This window comes from Melospiza melodia, chromosome 24 (assembly GCF_035770615.1).
Source record: "Melospiza melodia melodia isolate bMelMel2 chromosome 24, bMelMel2.pri, whole genome shotgun sequence".
NCBI classification, from domain to species: domain Eukaryota; kingdom Metazoa; phylum Chordata; class Aves; order Passeriformes; family Passerellidae; genus Melospiza; species Melospiza melodia.
Genome location: NC_086217.1, coordinates 1,949,518 through 1,970,385, shown reverse-complemented (window position 1 = coordinate 1,970,385; position 20,868 = coordinate 1,949,518). Strand labels below are relative to the sequence as shown.

Genomic DNA, 20,868 nt, shown 5'->3' with positions numbered 1-20,868 from the left:
ACTTTCAGCTTTCCGGCCTGGACAAAACAAACCACAGATTCTTTTAATTGGTATTAAATTAATTATTAAATTAATTAATAAATTAATTCATATTACTAAATTATAAATTAAATTATAGATTAAATAAATTATAAATTAAAAATTAAATTATATTATTAAATTAATTACTACAGTGGCAAAGTGTACTTTCAGTTTTCTGGCCTGGACAAAACAAACCACAGATTCTTTTAATTGGTATTAAATTAATTATTAAATTAATTAATAAATTAATTCATATTACTAAATTATAAATTAAATTATAGATTAAATAAACTATAAATTAAAAATTAAATTATATTATTAAATTAATTACTACAGTGGCAAAGTGTACTTTCAGTTTTCTGGCCTGGACAAAACAAACCACAGATTCTTTTAATTGGTATTAAATTAATTATTAAATTAATTATTAAATTAATTTATATTACTAAATTATAAATTAAATTATAGATTAAATAAATTATAAATTAAAAATTAAATTATATTATTAAATTAATTACTACAGTGGCAAAGTGTACTTTCAGTTTTCCAGCCTGGACAAAACAAACCACAGATTCTTTTAATTGGTATTAAATTAATTATTAAATTAATTATTAAATTAATTTATATTACTAAATTATAAATTAAATTATAGATTAAATAAATTATAAATTAAAAATTAAATTATATTATTAAATTAATTACTACAGTGGCAAAGTGTACTTTCAGTTTTCCAGCCTGGACAAAATAAAACACAGATTCATTTAATTGGTATTAAATTAATTATTAAAATAGTTATAAAATGAATTTATATTATTAAATTATAAATAAATTAAATGATAAATTAAATTAATTAAATTATAAATTCAATTAATTAAATTATAAATTCAATAAATAAATTGTAAATTAAATTATATTGTTAAATTAACTATAAAATAAATTTATAATATTAAATTATAAATTAAATTATTAAATTATAAAATTATAAATTATAAAATTATAAATTATAAAAATTATTAAATTTATACAAATTATTACATTCATAAAAATAAAAATTATTAAATTAATTATTATTATAATTTATTGTAATAATTATTATAATAATTATTATGAATTATTAATTAATAAATTATAAATTCAATTAAATTCTATTATTAAATCAATTATTACAGTGGCAAAGTGTACTTTCAGTTGTTCAGGCCAGAAGCCATCTGGGTGAGTCAGGGCACGTGCAGGGAACTCTCAGTAGCCAGTGCCCAGTGTGACAGCCCTGAGTGGAGAGGGAAGGCCCGGGGCTCAGGGTAGGTGAGACCAAGGAGAAGCAGGCACCAGGAGTGGCCTGCAACCCCTACCCTCTTCTCGTGGTTGGGGATGATGCAGCGCACGAAGTTGGGGTTGGTGTTGCGCAGCGTGGCCATCAGCTTGGTCAGGGACTCCTTGTAGAGCTGGCCCACGGTGCGGAACATGCCCTTCTTGGTCTTGTAGGCTGAGCCAAAGGCCGTCTCCGTGATGCCCGTCACCTGGTCCAGCCCCACGATGCGATCCACTGCAGGGGACAAGAGGCAAGGGCTGAGCGGCCGCCCCGAGGGGCTGCCAGGGTGGCCCTGGTGGCCCTGGTGGCACGGGAGCAGCAGCAGAAGCCGGGGGCAGCGCTGGCGGGCGAGGCGGCGCAGCAGGACCGCGACACAAGCTCGGGGACCAACAGCCACAGACTCATCCAGCACACGAGTGCAGCTTCAGGAGGTACAGGCTGAGATATCCAGCTCTTTACCTGCAGTTCTACATGACCAGGAAAGCTGTTTTGTGTTTAAATCACTTTGTACAGAGATAAATGCCAGTTCACAGGCAGCTCTCTGTCTGAGTCCTTACAGTGCACAGTGTTCATGGGCTGAACATTTGCAATTACACATCTGTGCGTGAAAAGTCACTTATGACAATAGAACAGGTTAAATAGAATAGCTTAAACCTGACTTCACTTCATAGAAATAGTTTTAATAGAAATTTCCAGAAGAGTTGGAAATAGTGTTATTTCAATGACAAGAGGGGAAAAAGTGTCTGCCAGATTTGTGCTCAGCTCCTATTTGGGAGAGTTCTTCCCACTTTTAAATACACCTGGAAAAATCTCCCTGCCCAAAAGACAAGTTTCCAACCAGGAAAACTCCACACCAAAGCACTTCCAAGCTGCCTTTAATAAAGCATCAGAATAGAGACTTGTCTTTGATTTTTTGGAACATTTTGGGCAAGAATCTCAAGGGTTTGTTTTTCAGAAGCACAATTAGAAATGTGAGTGCCATTATTAAAACCTTGAAGGTGATTCCATGTGCAAGTCAAGAATGGTTACATAGTTCAGTAAAAGATACACAGGTGGTTTAACACCTCCGTAATTACAGCTGGTGCTTCTCAGGACTGAGCAGATCCCAACATTTGGGGGTTCTCCATGAAATCCAAGCTGGGCAGCCAGAAACAAGAATCTATTTGTAGGCTACATCTTCACTTTTGTCACATTATTTTCAAATTCATTTAAACCAAAGCAGAGGGAATTATGCTTTGCTACTAGAATTATCTGACAAGTAAGGGACAATTTCTATTTAATTTCTATTTAATTTTCTATTTAAGGGACAATATTCTATTTAATTTCTTCCTAATATTTAACTGGTCAAAGGTCTATTAAAAAAAAAAGAAAATTAAAAGCAGAGAAATACAGGGCAGCAAATCTGAATGATCAGTTTTAAGTCTTGTGTGTAGAGCAGAGCCTGGATCCTCCACAGGGTTTTGAACACAAGAATTAAACTTATTAAATTTGGAGAAGTAGGTGGTAAGGTGTTTATAAGGTCAAATCCCAAATATTTGTTTTGAAGCAGAATTTAGTCCCAAATCAGACATGAGACAGAGACTACAGGAGTCAGTTTTCTAGAGAATTAAATGATTGCCAATATTAGAAACCTGCAGCCACAAGGCCCCGCTAAGGACTGCAACCACTCAGCTTTATTTCACCTTGTACTTCCTACAATTTGGCACACAGATCTGATCCTGCAGTTCTGTGCTCCTCCCCTCTGTGCTCCAGCTCTAGGAGGGTGATTTATGTTCGAAACAGGATGATTGGAGTTAAAGGTGAGCTCTGCCTATAGGTTAAAGCATGAACTGCATGGCTGGGCCACCACCCCTGGCTGGAGCTCCTGGGTCAAAGCTCTGCAGGAATTCCTTTAGGAATATCCCTGGTTTCCTCAAGGATGGGATCTATCAGGAGTGGTGAGAGATAAACCCAAAATCTGAGGGCACAACCTTCACATCCTTGTGCTTCTAAACTTGGGGAGAGGAATCCAAGAAGGATGACGAAGTTGAATTAAATATCTAAAGTGTCTTCAAAGATATTCCAAGTGCACTTCTTGATTTCTCAATACCCCAAAAAACATCTGCAGCTTATATAAATATTAAAATTAATAGGCTTTTAAATAAAAGAACAATTCCAACAAGGCTGGAAGAAGTTTATTTCACTTTCTACCCCCACTAAAACTGCAGCACTCATCCTGATACTTCAAAACATTCTTGAGTTCTCCTCCAAAAAGGACACAGCCACGTCCTAAAGATCCCAGAGTTTTGTCAATGTTGGACTGCAGAAAGAAGCTTGATAGTGTTCCAAAGCTTTTGCATTCTCTCAAATGCTTGCAGCTACCAGAATTGTCACTTTTAGAGGCAATTCTACATCTCCTCATGGAACCAGGAAGCAACAAACCTTTTCATCGGCAATGCAAAACTGGAGATGCTTTGTGTGTGTGCAGCAGCAGCTGGACAGGAATGCACTGGGGGCCCCAGGGGGGGCTGGGGGGGGTTTACCTAAATTCAGCATGAAATGAGAAGTTCATGCAAGTCTACGAGCAAAAATGGTTCTCCTGGAGGTACAACAGCCCTGCCTTTAGTAGGCCTAGTGTTTTATATCCATTCACCTGGTGGCTCATGAAGACCAGAAATATTGTCATAGAAACAGGCTCTCTGAATATTCTGAATCTCTAAGGCAGAGAAACAGCAGAAACACAAAGACAGAAGAGCAGATACACAAGACACTTGAGTTAGTAAAAACAACAGGTTCACCAATTGCAAACACACTTCACTGTGCCACAACATATCCCATGCACATCTCAATGGTCTGTGGGAAGAGGGTGTGAGGATTTGGAGCAAAACACAATTGCTCTGTGGGAAAGGGGCAGATCCCCAACCAAAAAGTTCTTTACAGATTCATTAAAGCTGCTCTCTGTGGCTGCCCAAAGAGGGAAACTCAGCATTAACCTCCAGCACCACCTAAATCACAAGCTGCATTTCCTCCTCAAGTAACAAACTGCAGGGTGTATATCCTGTGACATGTAAATATACACTGTGATGTTAAAAAGCAGAATAGAAAAGTCCCTGCTAAGTATTTATGTGGTTATTTCCGCTTTTTGGAGTCATTTGGTGCAAGTACTGATAAATATTTGCAGGTGATGGGCAGGTAACCTGGCTGAGCAGCAGTGTGCAGCTAAAACAGGATTTGATTTTAATCTCAGCACTGCTACAGCTGCTATTGCAATGAATTTTAGGAGATGTGGATTTCCAGAGCACCACCCACCACTGCACAGGAAATAACTGTGCTGGTGCTCACAGACACAGTGTTTACAGTGCTTTACCAACAGCAAGAACCACCCCAGCTGTTCACACTCAGGACTCCACTGCAGCAAGTCCCAACCAAGAGTTCTGGACAAGATTCCACATGAAATTGGACACAGAGAAACAAGAAATAAGTGAGTATCAGTTCCAGTAATGAACATGAGAAGCAGCTACTCAGAAATGGTACATGTGCAAGGGACCAGAGGTGCAACTCAGCTTCCTTGGTGGACTTTGGGCACTAAGTAAGAGAGAAAATGCTGTAGGGATTTACAATGGAGAAGTGGAGGGTGAGGAAGGAACAGGCATTAAAAAACCACCCCAAACAACTCATCCAGCAAGGTGAAATCACCAACAATCTGTGCTCAGAGCTCTCTTACCATCCTTCCAGAGTTCAGCCACAAATTTATCCGAGGACTGGTGCAGGAGTGTGGCCACGTTGTCGTTCAGGGGGTCCATGTTCTTCATCAGCCACTCATCTGCCTTGTAGTCCACCTGCAGGGCAGCCAAGGGCTCAGGCTCAGAGCAAAACCAGCTCCAGGTTTCCATTTCTCAGCATCAAACATCAGAGGTGCTTTCCTCTCACTGCCCAAGCTCAGAACCACCAAGGCTGGCTCCAAGCTCAGATCCAGCCCTGCCTGGTGCTCACATTTGCTGGCTGAGCCTCCTTACGACAGCTCAAAGTACCACAAGTTTGCTTTTGGAAGAGTAAATGGGCTTTTCTTCAAAATTGAGCAATCTGACTGCTTTCTTACTGACAGCTTGGTATTTATTTGCTGCCCACTTTATTGCCAAAGTAAGTTTCATTGTGAAGATGTAAAACCAGCTCTAGGATAGACACCAATTACTTTATCTAAATTACTGGAGAGTAAACTAAGGATGTGCTGCAGCATGATTTTTTAGAATTTCTCTACAGTATTTACATTTAAACACTTGGTTCTATACAGAAAACAAATTTTTATCTTTAAAGGGCCAAACCTATGATTTCCAAATAAACCCCAGCTCAGCAGCTAAAAAATCACTGACACTAACCTGGGTTTCATCCCAACCCAGAGAGCCCTAAAATTCCCTAATTCCCTACAGAGATTCTCTGAAATCTCTGTAGACCAGCATGGTTCTGCTCCAACCAAGGCAGAAGCTGTCTATTTTTGCATCCAGGCTTTAGCAGGAAAGCAGAGAACTTGCCCCAAACCAACCTTTCCAAATAGAATTTAATGATGAGCCCTTACCTTCCCTGCATAGTGAATAATGCAGAAGTCTGCTTTGTCCTTTAGCTGTCTTGGCTTTTGGAACTTGGAATGAGTTCCTTGCTCTTGGACCAATTTCTCCACAAATGTCTTGTCAGTAGCTTTAGGGAACCAGCATTCTTCATCCAGCAATGCCAACACACCAGGAGGATTTGCCTGAAAAGCAGGTAAGGAATGTGTTCATGTTTTATAGATGTATATACATATATATTAATTTATTTTAAGTTTAATATTTCCAGTGCACCACTGAACATCACAATAAGGGTAGTCCAAAATACTCCAAGGCTTATTTCAGTTAAAACAAGGTGTGGGGGAGTCCAGGTCAAGAAGGATGCTATGGCTGACTCAAACAAACTCATTCCAATATCCATGGGCACACCACTGAGCTGGTCATTGCTGACCAGAGCCTTGCTTTGCAAAGGTTTATACTTAAAAGGTTCTGAGGGAATGCTAAGTTCACCCATTTGGTGAGAGATGTTTCCATGTACCTGGCATCACACTTACAGAACAACTGGGAGGGTACAGAGGTTTGCTTTGAAGTTAATAAATAACTTGAGGTGTTTTAGGATATTCACCTAAACATGTGCACACTGAGGGCAGCCACACTCGTCCTCCTTTGGAGGAGGTTTTACCTTCCAAGGAGGCAGAACTTTCTCAGTTCCACACACAAAGTGCAGACCTTTGATAAGTGAAACCAAATTTCCCTTTTCCCCCAGGGAAACAGGAATGCAGCTTTTCTGCTGGTCAGGATGCACAGCAGCACTGGGAGCTCCCCTGCACCCCAGGATACACAGAAACAGGCAGGAGAGTACCTGCACTGGCCCAGGTTTCATTTAAAAGGTTCTGAGATGGACAGAACAAACTTTCAGGAGTCTCTGTTCTCCCCATCTGCTCCTCAGCTTCCATGGATTCAGCAGCCAGAGGAGGATGTTAAAAACCACAGTGACTAAAACCACTTTTAAGATCCTGTTTTCCTATTTACAAGGCAATTTTCTGAGGGGAAACTCTACTCTACACAAAGTTTCAGGAATTTTGCTATTGATTTCCAATGAAGGAAGTCTACCACAAGTCTTGGGAAAACTTTCTACACCACAAAAAGCTCCTACACCACAATGGCACAGTTTAATGACACTGACAGGATTAATGACTTCATTAGTACTAGGGGAAAAGGTATAAAAATAGCAGCTTCATATCTTGAGCTCAGTGTTTTACACTGACATGAGGGCAAAATCCCCTCTGGATAAATCCTTTTATTAACAATACACGGTATTTTAGATTTGAGCATCAGCATTCCAGTTAATTCCCTTTTAATGACAGCCCTACAAAGAAATGTCTTATTTGCAGGCAGCAAAAGACACAGTCAGCACTCCAAGCACTCCAAGCTCTCCTCCTCAGAGCACTATTCATGTGCAAACTTACAGGTCTTTCAATTAAGTCAATGCAAGGCTGCAGATCCAGGCCAAAATCAATGAAGTTCCACTCGATGCCCTCTCGCTGATATTCCTCTTGCTCCAGGATAAACATGGTGTGGTTGAACAACTGCTGCAGCTTCTCGTTGGTGTAGTTAATGCAGAGCTGCTCAAAGGAGTTCAGCTACAAAACAACATCAGTGTTCAAGAATGAGTTAGTGACAAGGTACCGCAGATCTGGGAGGCAAAAATTTGACTTTATAAGGAAATTCTCCAAAACTTTGTGAAGTTCGAATGTAACACAAAGAAAACTGGAATGCAATTCTACCAATCTCCCTGACATAAATTATAGTAGGAATTATTAAATTATGGTAGGAACAACTACCACACATAAAGAAGGATTAGAGATTAAATTATGATTTTCTGGCACTGTAACTTTGGGCTGTCAAAGCCTTTACACCCCAAACCAACCCCTTGTGTAACCTCAGACCACGCTGCTTTCGGTGCCTCTGCAGCTGCCCTGACCCCACAGAAACAGGAAAACGAAAACCTGAGCAGCGACATCTCCCTGTACCTCGAAGATCTCGAAGCCAGCAATGTCCAGGATGCCAATGAAGGAGGCTCCCTGGCGCTTGGTCCTGTCCAGGGCTTTGTTGATGCGGTGCACGAGCCAGCGGAACAGGCGCTCGTAGGTGGCCTTTGCCAAGGCTTCCACTGCAAAGTCCGCCTGCAAACCCAAACAGGAACATTTATTTACCCTGGAAAAGCCATCAAAAGGACACAGACATGGATGTTATCACAACTCAGTAAAGGAAGAAGCTGGATGGAGTTAACACCAGTGAGGAATGAAAACAAGCAGTAGGAATGGTTTGGAGTTTGATCAATGTTAAGAAAAATTTCTTTCTAAACTGCTCCATAAAAACAAAAGGTCTCCAAGTATTTGATAATGTCACAACATGAAAGGACGAAACCAGGAGAAAGTCAAGGAAATGGAAATGTTTCTTCTACTCTACAGATGATTTTTACCATATAAGAACATTTCACAAAGACAGTGAAGCCTTAAGCGAGCAGCAAACACTCAAAGCCAATTGTCTTTGTTAGGAGCTAATGAGGATGAGGCAGCTTCCCTTGGTCTTTAAAGCACCTTTTAAAGCTCACCTGTTTTTTGGTCTGAGCTCTCTGGACCTTTTAGAGCTCACCTGTTCTTTGGTCTGGGCTTTGTGGCCCTTTCAGAGCTCACCTGTTCTTTGGTCTGGGCTTTGTGGTCCTTTCAGAGCTCACCTGTTTTTTGGTCTGAGCTCTCTGGACCTTTTAGAGCTCACCTGTTCTTTGGTCTGGGCTTTGTGGCCCTTTCAGAGCTCACCTGTTCTTTGATCTGGGCTTTGTGGCCCTTTCAGAGCTCACCTGTTCTTTGGTCTGGGCTTTCTGCACGTAGTCCCGGCCCACCTTGATGCGGGGGGTGAGGATGGCACGGGTGAACTCCATGACGTTCATTCCCAGCAGGTGGCAGAGCTTCTGTGCGACTGTGAGGGACACAGGGACACAGGAGCATGGGGACAGAGGGGCACAGGGACATGGGGATATGGGGACACAGGGCCAGATGGACATGGGGACAGAGGGACAGAGGGACACAGGGAGAGAGGGACAGAGGGACAAAGGGAGCACTGAGACCCTGCCCTGACACCTGGAGCAGCTCCTCACCAGGAGGTGGCATCTCAGGAGCCAGCACAGGTGCCCAGGTCGGTGCCCAGGTCAGTGCCAGCCTCGGGGGCTGTGTCCCCAAGGCTGGCAGAGCTCTCCACAGGAACACAGCTGGATGTGCCTGGGGAGCAGGGAAAGGCTGGAATTCATCAGGGGTCAGCTCATTAACAGCTCATTTAGATCCCTTTTCTGATGCCCAGGAAAAAAGGACAGGATTGGGACATCACACATCAAATCCACCATCCTAAAGGTGCCTTAAAACCTGGCTCAGGGCAGGCAGCTGTGCCAGCCCAAAGCAGGGCTGTGCCACCTTGTCAGGGAGCTGAGCACTCCCCAGGCCAGCCTGGCACACTGGGAGGTGTCCCTGCCATGGCAGGCGGTTGGAATGGGATAATCTTTAACCCAAACCAGCCTGGGATTCCAATATTTCACACAGAACAACACCACAGGCAGCAGGGCACTTCAACAGCAGGAGCCTCCGGATGTAATTTCATTATTTAAATGTGCATTACCCACCCCAGCCCTCCAGGCTCCTGCTGCATCAGTCCCTCCCCTGAACACGAGGCCCAGGAGCTTGGGTGTTTGTGACTCCACACTTCTAAAAATGACAGTGACACTGAAGGTATTTTTAGGTCCAGGGAAGTGTTGCCCTTTAGCCGGTAGCTCTCCACACCACCCAGTAAGAACTTGGCCCCTTATCTTTATCATCTGATAGCTTCTTTTACTGTCAAAATGAAAATAAAAAGTTGTTTTTTCAAACCAGCATTGGAAAACAGATGTTCATACTAACATAAGTGAGGTTTTGCTGCATTATTTTTTCTTTAGTATTAAGAAAACTATTATTGCTCTTTAATGTTGAGATTCTCTGTCTGGCCATATGCTCACTAGAAGGGTTCATGACCTGACACACAAGCAGTGAGATCAGGGGAGTGTCACAAACTGAGCACTCCTTCACTTGAGCCACAAACAGGAGCATTTCTGGGCTCTGAGCACACAAATCTGCACCAGCACATCAGATAAAATTCACAGCCTCAGGGGCCAAGCAGGAAGTGCTCTCAGGATCTTTAAAACAAACAAATAAAACAAGAACTTGAAAATACTAAGTAGCCAGGGGATGCTGTAAAGGATATTGCAGTGCAAAGAAGGAGGGTCCCAGGGCACCCCAAATACCACACTCAGCTCCCTGCATAACCCAGGGGCTTGGAATTTATTGTTCCAGCCTTTCCAGTCAGTCATAACTGTGCTTCAAGCGAGAATGATCCCAATAGACCACAGCAGGTGAGATCCCAGTCAGTGATCCCAATAAACCACAGCAGGAGCAGGTGAGATCCCAGCAATGATCCCAATAAACCACAGCAGGAATGATCCCAGCCAATAATCCCAATAAACCACAGCAGGTGAGATCCCAATAAACCACAGCAGGTGAGATCCCAGCCAATGATCCCAATAAACCACAGCAGGAATGATCCCAGCCAATAATCCAAATAAACCACAGCAGGTGAGATCCCAATAAACCACAGCAGGTGAGATCCCAGCCAATAATCCCAATAAACCACAGCAGGTGAGATCACAGCCAATAATCCCAATAGACCACAGCAGGTGAGATCCCAGTCAGTGATCCCAATAAACCACAGCAGGAGCAGGTGAGATCCCAGCCAATGATCCCAATAAACCACAGCAGGAATGATCCCAGCCAATAATCCCAATAAACCACAGCAGGTGAGATCCCAATAAACCACAGCAGGTGAGATCACAGCCAATAATCCCAATAGACCACAGCAGGTGAGATCCCAGTCAGTGATCCCAATAAACCACAGCAGGAGCAGGTGAGATCCCAGCCAATGATCCCAATAAACCACAGCAGGAATGATCCCAGCCAATAATCCCAATAAACCACAGCAGGTGAGATCCCAATAAACCACAGCAGGTGAGATCCCAGCCAATGATCCCAATAAACCACAGCAGGAATGATCCCAGCCAATAATCCCAATAAACCACAGCAGGTGAGATCCCAGCCAATAATCCCAATAAACCACAGCAGGTGAGAATGATCCCAATAAACCACAGCAGGTGAGATCCCAGCCAATAATCCCAATAAACCACAGCAGGAATGATCCCAGCCAATAATCCCAATAAACCACAGCAGGTGAGATCCCAATAAACCACAGCAGGTGAGATCCCAGCCAATGATCCCAATAAACCACAGCAGGTGAGATCCCAGCCAATAATCCCAATAAACCACAGCAGGTGAGATCCCAGCCAATAATCCCAATAAACCACAGCAGGTGAGAATGATCCCAATAAACCACAGCAGGTGAGATCCCAGCCAATAATCCCAATAAACCACAGCAGGTGAGATCACAGCCAATAATCCAGAGCAGGTGGTAAAGACACCTCAAATATCACCCAGTTCACCCCCTGCCACAGGCAGGGCACCTCCTTGTTTGTTTGTAATGAGAAAGGACAATTTAAAAAATGGGACTGGAGAAAACCCTGATGTCCTGACCCATGTTTTATTACTGCTGGGGTTTGGACAGAAAGTTCTGAATTAATTACAAAGCCAAGATACTGAGGAGCTCCTGTCACAGGTGAACATGAACTTTATGAGGTTTCTTTGAACTTTTGCCCTCCCCGCTGCAAGGTCCCTTCCCAACCTGGTGATCATGAACTGACTCTCCAAGCACAGCTTCTCCATCCTCCTGAGCCACAAAGGCTCTGTGGCTACTCTGACAGCTGTACTTGAGCCCAGGATTTATCTCCATTTCCCATCTCCAGGGGAGAATGTGCTTGCCATGTTCTTTGAATGGGTTCCCATCTCAGGCCCACACAAACTACTCCCACCCACAGAGGCAGTGCCTGACTGTGTCACACCCAGGCTCTGAGCAAGGGCAGTCCCTGCAGGAGCACCCTGATTTCTGCAGAGAATGCAGGGAAACCCTCACAATGGGATGTGACAAGAAAAGAGAGATCAGTTACCCTCAATTCCTTCAGAAAGATGCAATAACTTAAACCATATCACCAAATTCTTAAACACAAGAGGGCAAAAATATGCTTTAATTGTGATCTGAGCCTTTCATCCTTTTGGCTTTAGAAGTCAGAATTTTGGATCCAGTACTATAAATATCCAAGAATATCAATGTATTTATAGTCAGTGTTGTAATTCAGAATTGATGTCTAAAAACCAATGATAATGCAACTAAAGACAGCCAGGAAGCATCTGTGTCTTTCCACATCACACCTTCCACATGGACATGACCTGGATCAATTCTCTAAACCAGCAGGAAAAGCCAAAAAAATTAACCCCTCACCCACCTTTTCTCCCCATTGCAACACAGAAAGTGCCACAAGCCAGGTCAGTAACTACTGACCTTTAACCTGGGCAGCACCACTGCCCTCAGAAATGACAATTTTGGGCTTTGCAAGTGACACAGGTGCTCAGGAATTTGGGGCAGCCACAGAATGAGACCAGACAAGAAGGTGAGCTGTCCATGTCAGCAGCTCCTGGGAATAGGGGTTCCCCTGCCTCTCCACTGATGCCAGCTCTCCAAACTGCCTCTCATGAGAACATTTCAAGGGCTGGCACTGCAGCCTGCAATAAAAACCTCAAATGTGCCTCTCAGCATCTTTTTTTTTTTGGGTGGGGGAAGAAATGTATCCTTCCAAATGCTGATTGCATTGCAGGCACTGATAAATTCAGTGTCAGCCACACTGCCAGGACACTCCAGCAATGAGCCTGCTCTAAATGCAGCATTCCTGTCCTCAGCCACTGCATCAGGGAAGTTGTGCTTGGCTCCAGGGCTCTTATCATTGGCAACAAAACTGCTCTCAGCAACCAAAGCAAACAAACTGATTTAAGCATGAACTTCTTGCTAGGGCTTAAATCTTTGGAGAGAGCAATAAACAAGATTACAACCAAAATACTTGTTCCAAGCTTAGCAGCAATACAAACAGCATCAATTCCCCTGATGGACATTGCATTTGTCTGCAGCAGGAGATGGAAGGGAGAGGTTTAGGAATTGTTTGCTGGTGCCATCAGCCCAGAGCCCTCCCAAGGATGCTCAGCACTGCTCTGTGCTTGCCAAGATTGCCCTGGACAGGGCAGGGTAGGCAGAGAGCTCAGCACAAGCCCAAGGACTCCCCCAGACATGGGAACTCACCAGTGTTCTCTGGCATGGAGGCCTGGTCTGTGTTCCTCTCCTTCTTAAAGGAAATGTTTCCAAACTGCAGCACTGAGGACACCACTTTCAGCATGGCTGTGATAACAAGAGACATTGCATCAGTTCCATGGCACAGGGCTCAGCTGAACACATTTTCCTCCTGTTTCTTGTGTCACTCTCCTTCCAGATTGCAAGGAGAAAGAAATACAGGGAGGAAATACAGTTTGTACTGTGCTTTTTGGGCAAATGGCTTGAATTTAACTCCAGTTGGAGTTAAGCAAACATTTTCTTCAGGCTGTCAGAGACACTGAAGCAACATTAAATTTGGTGACACTAAATTAGCAGAGTGTGTGCATGTGAGAGAGAGGGAAAAGGACCTGGAATAACTTACACAAGATCTCATCGTGTGAAAAGCCCATGATATGCATGGCTTCCATTGTCTCCTGGAAGTTGTCCTTGTCCTGTTGCCCAGGGATGGGGATGTAGCCATTAGATAAAAATCTGTAATTGTTAAATCCCTCGAGCAGCAGGTCAGCTGTGTTGGAGGAAGGGGAAGAGACAGAAAAATAACTCAGCAATGCTGTTCACACCCACCCGTGCTCTGTTCTCACTCAATTCCCCAGCTCTGCTTTGGGAAACCAGTCCCTCAGAAATGGCTACAAGCCAGGAGAGCAGCTTCTGAAACCCTAAAAATACAAGTGCACCTCCCAAGCTGAGGCCAGACTCAGACTCTCCCTGCAGCAACCTCCACGAGCTCCTTAATGCATTAAACCAGCCCCAGAACAGTGCCCAGATCCATCTCAAATCTTCATCTGCAGTATCTTAAAAGGAAATCTCTACTGAAAGGTACAAGACCCAGGCAGAAATGGAGCTGGGGATTGATGACCCTATCAAGGATGCTGAGCACAGCTTATCTCCTACAGGAGGAGTGGACCAGTTCTCTGAAGTCTGTATCTTTATGAGCTTCACTTATCACAACCCACCAGGAACTCCCAAGGAGGGGAAAAAGCCCCAAACAGAGCTGAGATAACCATCCCAGCACTGCCATGGCTTGAAGAAAGCCCAGGGTTTCATTGGGTTTGGGTTGAATTTCTCTGTAGGCTGGAGGAGATGGGGCTGGTTGTTTCCAGCTGGGAACTTTGCACTCCAATCCAGGGATTCCCAAACTGGGCTTTGGCAGGGAGGAGACACTGCCTTGGAATGGCAGAGTGGCTCCCCAGCACATCTGATAAAACTCAGTGTCACAGACACAGTTTCTGAAAAATCCTTTCATTAGGATCTTTTCTCCTGAGAAGCTGGGAAGCTTCAGCTTCTCCATGTTTTGCTACTTTGGAATGTGATTTGGAGAACTGTTTACCCAGCATGTGAATTGTTTTTACTTGATGACCAACGACAGCCAGATGTGTCGAGGCTGTGAGCAGTCATAAGATTTTCCTTTCCTTTCCTTTCCTTTCCTTTCCTTTCCTTTCCTTTCCTTTCCTTTCCTTTCCTTTCCTTTCCTTTCCTTTCCTTTCCTTTCCTTTCCTTTCCTTTCCTTTCCTTTCCTTTCCTTTCCTTTCCTTTCCTTTCCTTTCCTTTCCTTTCCTTTCCCACCTTCTGATGAAATCCTTTCTTCTGTTCTTTTAGTATAGTTTTAATATATCATTTCCTTTTAATATAATATCTATCACAAAATAATGAATCAGCCTTCTGGAACATGGAGTCAAGATTCTCATCTCTTCCTTCGTCCTGGGACCCCTGCGAACACCAGCACAACCCAGCAGTGATTTCAGGACAAACCTACCCAGCCTCTCCTTTTAGAGCTCACCACTCACAACCACAGAATAACCCAAACCCACCCTGTACCCTTGAAACAACAAACTCAGCACCCAAGAGGTGTCAAAGGGACATTCCCAGCTTACACTTGAGGTGCTCTCCTGCTCCAGCCAGCAACTGGTAGAAGATGTGGAACGTGCGCTCGTCCTTGGCCTGACGCACGGCTCGGGACTTCTCCAGCAGGTCTGGGGTCACCTGGAGTCAAGGGCCACCTGCAATCCCTGCTTCAAAATCTACTGAGAGCTCCAAAGCAGGCCAGGGAATCAGTCTGAGACCAAAGAGAATTGTAGGAGTAATGTCCAGAGCTGCTGGGGCTGCCCCTGGATCTCTGGGTGTGCCCAGGGCCAGGCTGGACACTGGGACTGGGAGCACCTGGAGCAGGGGAAGGTGTCCCTGGGGCAGTGGAGGTGTCCCTAGGGCAGGAGGAGGTCCCTGGGGCAGGGGGAGGTGTCCCTAGGACAGTGAGAGGTGTCCCTGCCATGGCAGGATGGACACTGAGGTCCCTTCTACCCCAAACCAGGCTGGCATTCTGTGACTGGACTTGGTCCAACATGGACTTTAGTGACTAAATAAGAGATTTCCAGCTGGTAGAAACCCACTGTTCATCTCAGCCAATTCCTGACATTTCCATCCCTACATTTCCCTGCATCCCCTGCTCCTTGTAGCCACCACTGCCTGGACTAGCTGCTGGTCTGCCATGGACCAGCTGCACTTTTGCTGAGGGGGAGCTCCATCCTTCTCCATCATCACTTCTATTGAGGTCCCAGCTGAACTCCTAATCCCAAAAAGCAGCAGCTGCTGAACTCAGAAGTCCTTTATTATCCAAAGTGCATTTGCCATTCCTTCCAAGCATTGCCTTTCTCCATAACAATCCACACTGCCTTTCAACAGCTCCCAGATTCCATTTCTGCAGCAGGTAGTGCCTGATTAGCTGCCACGAGCTGTAATCTTATTTCATTTTTTTATTTCTTGATATCCTATATTGTAAAGCAAATGCAGGACAGGGATATGAATTGACAATGCCAAGGATGGGTTCCTGTGACGAAGAAGAAATTCCCCAAGAGTTAAACCCTCCTGTTTTCACAAAGCTCTGGGCAAAACAATTCATCTGAACTTTCCTAAAGGCTGCCTTCATTCCTGTGCTGTGGTGAATGAAAAAAAAAAAACAAACCACTTATTGCAGCATATTTTGAATAACTATAGATCTTTCCCAGCCTTATTGGGAAATCACATTTTCTGACAATTCCAAACACTTAATGTTCAGATCAAGCAGTTTCAAAACACAGGAACCAAATGGAAACTTAACTACAGCATTGTTTATGATCAATATTCACTTCATGTTGTTTAGCAAGACTCCCAACTCCATCCTTTTATGACCACTCCACTGCTATTCTCCCAGAAAACTTAAAATTACACAATACATTTTCAGCACAGAGAAAACAACTTCAGGGAAGGGCTTTCAGTGCCACTATTTTGACTTGGTTTTACACTCATAAACAAGAACAACTCTTAGAGCTAAAACTGAATTTGCTTTGGTATTAATTACAATTAATAGAAGGCCCTGTGTTACTGAACCTTCATGGTAGCCAGAAGAGCTCCTGGCACACATAGAGGCTCAGCTCCTCCTCAGGAAGGCGTTGGGGATTTTCAGAAATGTTCCCAGAACAAGCACATTTCACATGCTTTCCCTTTCTAGCCTGTCTTTAAGGCCAGCCTGAAAACCCTGCAGGTTCCAGGGGGTGGGATTTGGGAGTTTAGGATTTCTGAGCACACAGAAGCTGCTGAGTCTGTGATATTTGAGCAGTTATTTTGAAACAAAGGGAGAGATGGATGCTGTCAAAGGAATGTCCAAGTGTGGCAACCTCTCACTGCATTCCAGTGAATTCTAGGGTTAAAAGCAAAACAAAGCAGGGCAGCTGCATTTTGCAAGGATGTGGCAGGAAAAAGGATACAGGTCTCAATGTTGGCCCCAACAATGTAACCAGTGACATCAAAGTTAATCCTGATGAATTTGCCCTGCAAAGGAAAGAAGATTTTTTCATAAGTACTTTGTTGTTTTTTTTTTTTTTTTAATTAAAACAATGCTGTCCATACCAGAGATAACCCAAATACACTCATGGCTCAAGGATTTCCCAGGTTCAGAGGAAACATTTTCCCTTCCATGGGCTCACTCCAAGGGAGCACACTGCACACAAACACCCTCCAGGACTGGGGAACTCCTAGGGCAGATTTATTTGGTGAGGCTGAAGGTGAGGCTGCATTTTCCCTGAGCAAACACTGTGATGTGGGGAGCAAGGCTGGGATTCCAGGTGTGCACATCTCTGGGGCATTTTCTGGTGCTGCCTGGCCCAAAGGATTTCTCCCTCCTTTTCCAAAAGGCCTCCATGGTCTCTCTCCAGCTCATCTAAGGGCTCAATTCTGTTGACACCATCACAGCACTGAGCCCAGGGCTTTGGAAAAGCCATATCATAGGGAAGCAATCAGGGCTGCCACATCAATCCAGCAAGGCCACTCTCCTGGCCAATACAAACCAGAGACTGATGATCCCCTGGAACACAAGAGAACTGCCTTTGGTAGAATAAAAAAGGGGAAAAAATCAAATACATTGGCCACTGGGCTTCTCTGAGTCCTGCCTGGGATCCCAGGAGCAGGGCAAGGCTGAACCACCTCTCACCTTGTGGGAGGACAGAGATTTCGAAATCAGGTTTGGAAATGGCTGTTAAAGATGATTTTTTTCTGCATGAGATGAAACCATCTGGAATGAATTATACTGGTCCCTTTATGAAAACAGAGCTGGAGCCATCAGAGTGATTATGTTCATGATGGAAATGCAGAGCTCAAAATAACACAAAACAGATGCTGACATCTTTTAGGGAAAGAAGTATTCTCATTAAGTTAGTACAGCCTCTGATGGATTCAAGACAGGTAACAAAGGGGAATCACTGTGCAGTGAAACCTGTTGATGTTATAAATCCTGTACCCAGCTTCTATAAGCATCAGGAAACATTATAAATAACAGGGCTGTAAAATTAAAAAAGCTGAATTTCCACAGAACTGTGCTCTCCCTCCTCAGCTGAAGGGGCTGATGGATTTAGTCATACAGTTTTCCAGAGTTCTTATCATGGAGTTGAGTTCATGCATTATAAATCCAAGCAACTGTTGAAATGTCAAAGGCAGACAAGAAATCTTTCATTTGTTCTGTAAATTTTAGTGCTGTTCTCACAAGCAAAATGATTTAATACCTCCTGAACACTTTTGAAGTTGTACTAAAAACATCTTCCCCCTGAAATAAGAGATGACTCTTTTTTTCCTTCAAAGGAGAGGAAGTTCTAAGAAGTGGTAAAAAGCTATTTATTCACCCTGAGCTCCACCACAATTTTTAAAACAATAGAACCCATCAGAAGTGGTTATCAGCCACCAAAACACTGTGAACAGCAAGCAGGGACCCAACAAAAACATGGAGCAGCTACAGCAGTGCCTGCCACCTGGGCCAGGTCACACAGTGGCCTTCAGACTTTCCTGCAGTAAATCAGGACATTGAGATGGGTTTTATGTGTGCTTTTGCAGAAATTCAGGATGTCCTCTCCAACCCAAGCACTGGATAAAGCCACGGCTCTGCACAGGAAGGCTTTGCCAGCCCCATGGGTGCCCCAGTCCTGGGCACCTGACAGCAAGCCAGCAGCATCTGTGCACACAAGCCCAGCACAGCTCTATTTGACAGATTGTGAGCTGCTGTCAGCTCAGGGATGGCTAGAGTCAGAATAAAATCCCTCTGCCAGGAGCCAGTGAGAAGGTACCTTCAGTGAGCCCAGAAAGCAGAAGGCATTGGAAGGAAACCTCGATTCATGGGGGATGAGGAGAGAGAAATGTCCTGATACAATCAGAGAACACCTGGCACAGGGCATTTCTGCAGCAGCAGCTCTGGGATCAGGGGCACAGGCTGTGGGATCAGGGCAGAGCTCTGGGATCAGGGGCACAGCTCTGGGATCAGGGACCAGCTCTGGGATCAGGGGCACAGCTCTGGGATCAGGGGCACAGCTCTGGGATCAGGGGCACAGCTCTGGGATCAGGGGCACAGCTCTGGGATCAGGGGCACAGGCTCTGGGATCAGGGGCACGGCTCTGGGATCAGGGCACGGCTCTGGGATCAGGGCACGGCTCTGGGATCAGGGCACAGCTCTGGGATCAGGGACCAGCTCTGGGATCAGGGGCACAGCTCTGGGATCAGGGGCACAGCTCTGGGATCAGGGCACGGCTCTGGGATCAGGGGCACAGCTCTGGGATCAGGGCACAGCTCTGGGATCAGGGACCAGCTCTGGGATCAGGGACCAGGCTCTGGGATCAGGGCACAGGCTCTGGGATCAGGGGCACAGCTCTGGGATCAGGGACCAGGCTCTGGGATCAGGGACCAGGCTCTGGGATCAGGGACCAGCTCTGGGATCAGGGGCACAGGCTCTGGGATCAGGGACCAGCTCTGGGATCAGGGACCAGGCTCTGGGATCAGGGACCAGCTCTGGGATCAGGACACAGCTCTGGGATCAGGGACCAGCTCTGGGATCAGGGACCAGCTCTGGGATCAGGACACAGGCTGTGGGATCAGGGACCAGCTCTGGGATCAGGGCACAGCTCAGGGATCAGGGCACAGGCTCTGCAGGGATGAGGTGCCCAGGCTCTGCAGGTGCCCAGGCTCTGGGATCAGGAGGCTCTGCAGGATGAGGTGCCCAGGCTCTGGGGTCAGGGCTCCGGGATCAGGAGGCTCTGCAGATGTCCAGGTTCTGGGATCAGGGGGTTCTGCAGGGGTGGGGGCACAGGCTCTGCAGGGATCAGGGCACTCACAAAGCGGGAGGAGTTGTCGTTCTTCACGGTCTTGGCATTGCCAAAGGACTCCAGGATCGGGTTGGCCTGCAGCAGCTGCCTCTCCAGCTCCCCCTGCAAACCACAGAGACACAAACACAACACATTTACCCAGAGCACAGGGCCCAGGTGCTCTGCCTGTCCTGCAGTCACCTCCCCGGGTGTGACAGTGCCACCACCTCCAAGGGGATTCTCATCCTGCCCTCACTCCCAAACCTGCAGCTGCCTCCATCCAGGGGTGAACGTGGCTGGATTTGGGTGGTGTTTGTTTATCAAACCACACAGAGACACACACAGACAGAGCAGGGACCAGACAGGACTTGATGGATGTTGAAAGTCACTGAATATGGGAAAGAAAATTCACATTTAGGGCTAATGAAATCAGGCACAGACATTTGAGTGCTTAGGGAAGAAAGCAATTTAACTAATTTAAGGTTTTAGGTTTAAACTTTGTGCTGGCAACACAGCTATCTCAGAACAGCTATTTCCAATCTCAGAAATACCTATTTTCAAGCTTACTTTCAGGTGAGTGAAACTCCCCTTCAGTCAGCCAGACTGAAACTCATCTCATTGCATCACCTCTGACCTGGCCACACCAGCACTGAGCAACCCCAATTACAAACACTGCTTTCAAATTGCTCAATCCAGCCAGCACTGCTCAGGGTGCTTAATGCATTTGTTAAATGCTTCTGTCAGCTCTGGCCAATGAGTTTAGAATTTGAAGTACTTATCTCAAGGAAATTGCACAACAGCTTTTGCAAGTTCTGTCCATGAGGAGGTCTGGTAACAAAAAAAGTCTGTGCTGCTTCCAAGAGCCCAGGAGGCACAAATGTACACAGGAAAATATATAAATATATTGTCTTCTTGCTCTGAAGGATGGTGTGGGGAAAAAAAAATTAAGTGAACCTGTCTGGAATGTAGTCTCCAATCTGACATTTGTGTTCATGAACCTGCTTTTTCCAATTATTTATAGTCCTGGTGAATAAAGGCCCAGATCAAGCATCAAAGAACAGGAAGCATTAAGTCTCTTAAGGCT

General features: G+C 44.9%; 1 protein-coding gene across 2 annotated transcripts in view; it reads right to left on the bottom strand.

Annotated features, from left to right (window-relative positions):
- The window catches only part of MYH10 (myosin heavy chain 10), an 87,151-nt gene that overhangs the window by 21,721 nt on the left and 44,562 nt on the right, over positions 1-20,868 (bottom strand). Inside the window, exons 7-18 of one of the 2 annotated variants that reach the window (XM_063176026.1) lie at positions 19,815-19,907; positions 16,932-16,995; positions 15,066-15,164; positions 13,556-13,699; positions 13,165-13,260; positions 8,711-8,829; positions 7,881-8,033; positions 7,317-7,490; positions 5,880-6,053; positions 5,031-5,145; positions 3,960-4,022; positions 1,368-1,561 (exon numbers count right to left, since the gene is read on the bottom strand). In XM_063176026.1, the coding sequence (XP_063032096.1) occupies positions 1,368-1,561; positions 3,960-4,022; positions 5,031-5,145; positions 5,880-6,053; positions 7,317-7,490; positions 7,881-8,033; positions 8,711-8,829; positions 13,165-13,260; positions 13,556-13,699; positions 15,066-15,164; positions 16,932-16,995; positions 19,815-19,907 (1,488 nt within the window). The remainder of the gene's footprint in view (positions 1-1,367; positions 1,562-3,959; positions 4,023-5,030; positions 5,146-5,879; positions 6,054-7,316; positions 7,491-7,880; positions 8,034-8,710; positions 8,830-13,164; positions 13,261-13,555; positions 13,700-15,065; positions 15,165-16,931; positions 16,996-19,814; positions 19,908-20,868) is intronic. The other variant, XM_063176027.1, reaches the window with a different exon arrangement.